Raw genomic sequence first — 2500 nt, 5'->3', positions numbered from 1 at the left:
TATATATATATATATATATACATATATATACAGTATACATATATATACTGATAAAACTTATTTCAACCATTCACTTTTTCACTATACTTGTACATTTAACTATGGAAGTTCAAATCAAACATTCACTTTTGTAAACATGTTAAAACGATCACAGATGAAGTTCTGTTCTCAGTATGCAGGCGGATTCCGTACCTTGAGAGCCATGGTGAGAGAGTGTGATGGTCAGTGTGGTCGGACCTCTCTATTTATACGTGAATGGGCGTGTGTGTGCGTGCGTCCGTGAAAGAAGAAAGAAAAAAGACACTGCTGTAGGCCTTTCTCTCTTCTGAAGCTCCCATGGTCACACGTCCAGCGTCAGGGGAATCACGCCCCCTTGAGAGATGCATTAATCGGCCATAAAATATTTGTTCAAATTGGTTTTCGATATTGCTAAACTTACTTCCATTTACGTGATACAAACACACTCACGCATAAGTATGTGTGTGTGTGTGCCATGTGTGTTTCAATGTATATTTATATATATACATATACATACGTCCACACACGCACACACTCATATATATATATATATATATATATATATATATATATATATATATATATATATATATATATATATATATATATATATATATATGTATATATATATATATATATATATATGTATATACATATATATGTGTGTGTGTGTGTGTGTGAATATTTATATGTGTACCTATATATGTATAAACCTATTATATATCTATCTCTATCTATATATCTATCACTCTATCTGTCGATATATACAATTATATGTGTGTGTGTGTTCTTACGTACTTGTCTCAATACGGAAGAAGAACAATGCCATGTAGATGGTCCCGTCTGCTATATTTAAATCATCGTGTATCTTTTTGAATTGATGCACATTTTTGGCACACATAATGTTATTTGAAAGACTATTTCATGCTTCAATAATTCTGTTTGGCGAACTGAGCTTTTGGCATCTTTATCGCCTCTTTTTGCTTTCATCTTTTAACTGTCCTCTCGTCCTATATGGTCCCCTTTGTGTACCTTCCTGTAGCGCAGTTGATCAGCATAATAGAGTCACCCCCTTTCCTTCTTTCCTTATATATATATATATATATATATATATATATATATATATATATATATATATATATATATATATATATGTGTGTGTGTGTGTGTGTGTGTGTGTGTGTGTGTGTGTGTGTGTGTGTATGTATGTATATCTGTAATGTATATATATACATATTTATACATACATATACATATATATGTATATATGAATATAAATACATACATATATGTACGTATGTATGTATATATATATATATATATATATATATATATATATATATGTATATATATATATACATGTGTGTGTATAGATATGCATATATATGTATATATGTATACAATTATATATATACATATATATACATACATATATATGCATATAGACACCTACATATATATGTATATATACATATATATAAATATTTGTATATATATATATATATATATATATATATATATATATATATATATATATATATATATATATTAAGTGTGTGTTTACATACATGCATACATATTTATATGTATATATATATATATATGTATGTATGTATATATATACATATTTCATATATATATAGACATATATTTCTACATGTATGTGAATATGAATATATAAATGCATACATATATGTGTGTATATATGTGTGTATGTCTGCATGTACATAAATGTATATACATGTGTGTCTGAGGGTGTACGCGCACACACACACATGTATATATACATATATATAGTGTTTGTGTGAGTGTGAGTATACATACATATAACTATATATGGGTATATATATGTATATATATGTATATATTCATACATGTATATTTTTATAGGTACACACACACATGTTTGTGTGTCCATATATATATGGTTTAATTCTAGTACATTTTGATTTTCATGGACATGGCAACTATAATATTGATGATAATCATGTTGATAAAACTATTGGTTATACTGATGGTAACAGTGAAAACAAGGATAATTGAGGAAAATTAATGATAATGATTGTTTTTAAAAGTAGTGTAATCTTAACAGTGTTTGACAACTCATTCTTCATTTTCATCCTCGATCTCCTCCCTCTGTTTTCATTCAATTTCATCATATATTTTTCATTCGTAGACCGCAAATATTCCTAAGAACTAAAGTAATGCTTATTTTTCCCTGATGTTAATTATACAAATTCAAAAGTTCTAACTTTCACAATTAGATACATGATTATCTTCGTTTCTTTTCTTTCTTTCTCTTTCAAGAAATTCTGAGCAGAAAATCATTATTGTATGTAAGCTTTGCATTAGTTTATGTTTCAGTAAAACCAATTGATAAATGGAAACATATATAAAAATGATAACTTTATTCTTTGTTGAAATGTTTTAAATAATGTACATATATGACTATCTGTCTTAAATCTCTTCACGATTTAAGCAT

General features: G+C 27.1%; 2 protein-coding genes across 2 annotated transcripts in view; both read right to left on the bottom strand.

Annotated features, from left to right (window-relative positions):
* The window catches only part of LOC138860452 (cuticle protein 21-like), a 1279-nt gene extending 1075 nt beyond the window's left edge, over positions 1–204 (bottom strand). Inside the window, exon 1 of the mRNA XM_070118021.1 lies at positions 193–204. Within this exon, the coding sequence (XP_069974122.1) occupies positions 193–204 (12 nt within the window). The remainder of the gene's footprint in view (positions 1–192) is intronic.
* A 2207-nt stretch (positions 205–2411) lies between these two features.
* Positions 2412–2500, bottom strand: part of LOC113801145 (cuticle protein 21-like) — a 954-nt gene continuing 865 nt past the window's right edge. The window contains exon 3 of the mRNA XM_027351959.2: positions 2412–2500. This exon is cut by the window's right edge and continues 265 nt beyond it. Within this exon, the coding sequence (XP_027207760.2) occupies positions 2493–2500 (8 nt within the window). The 3' untranslated portion in view covers positions 2412–2492.

Source organism: Penaeus vannamei, chromosome 41, assembly GCF_042767895.1.
Source record: "Penaeus vannamei isolate JL-2024 chromosome 41, ASM4276789v1, whole genome shotgun sequence".
NCBI lineage: Eukaryota > Metazoa > Arthropoda > Malacostraca > Decapoda > Penaeidae > Penaeus > Penaeus vannamei.
This window is presented reverse-complemented; position numbering and strand designations above follow the sequence as displayed.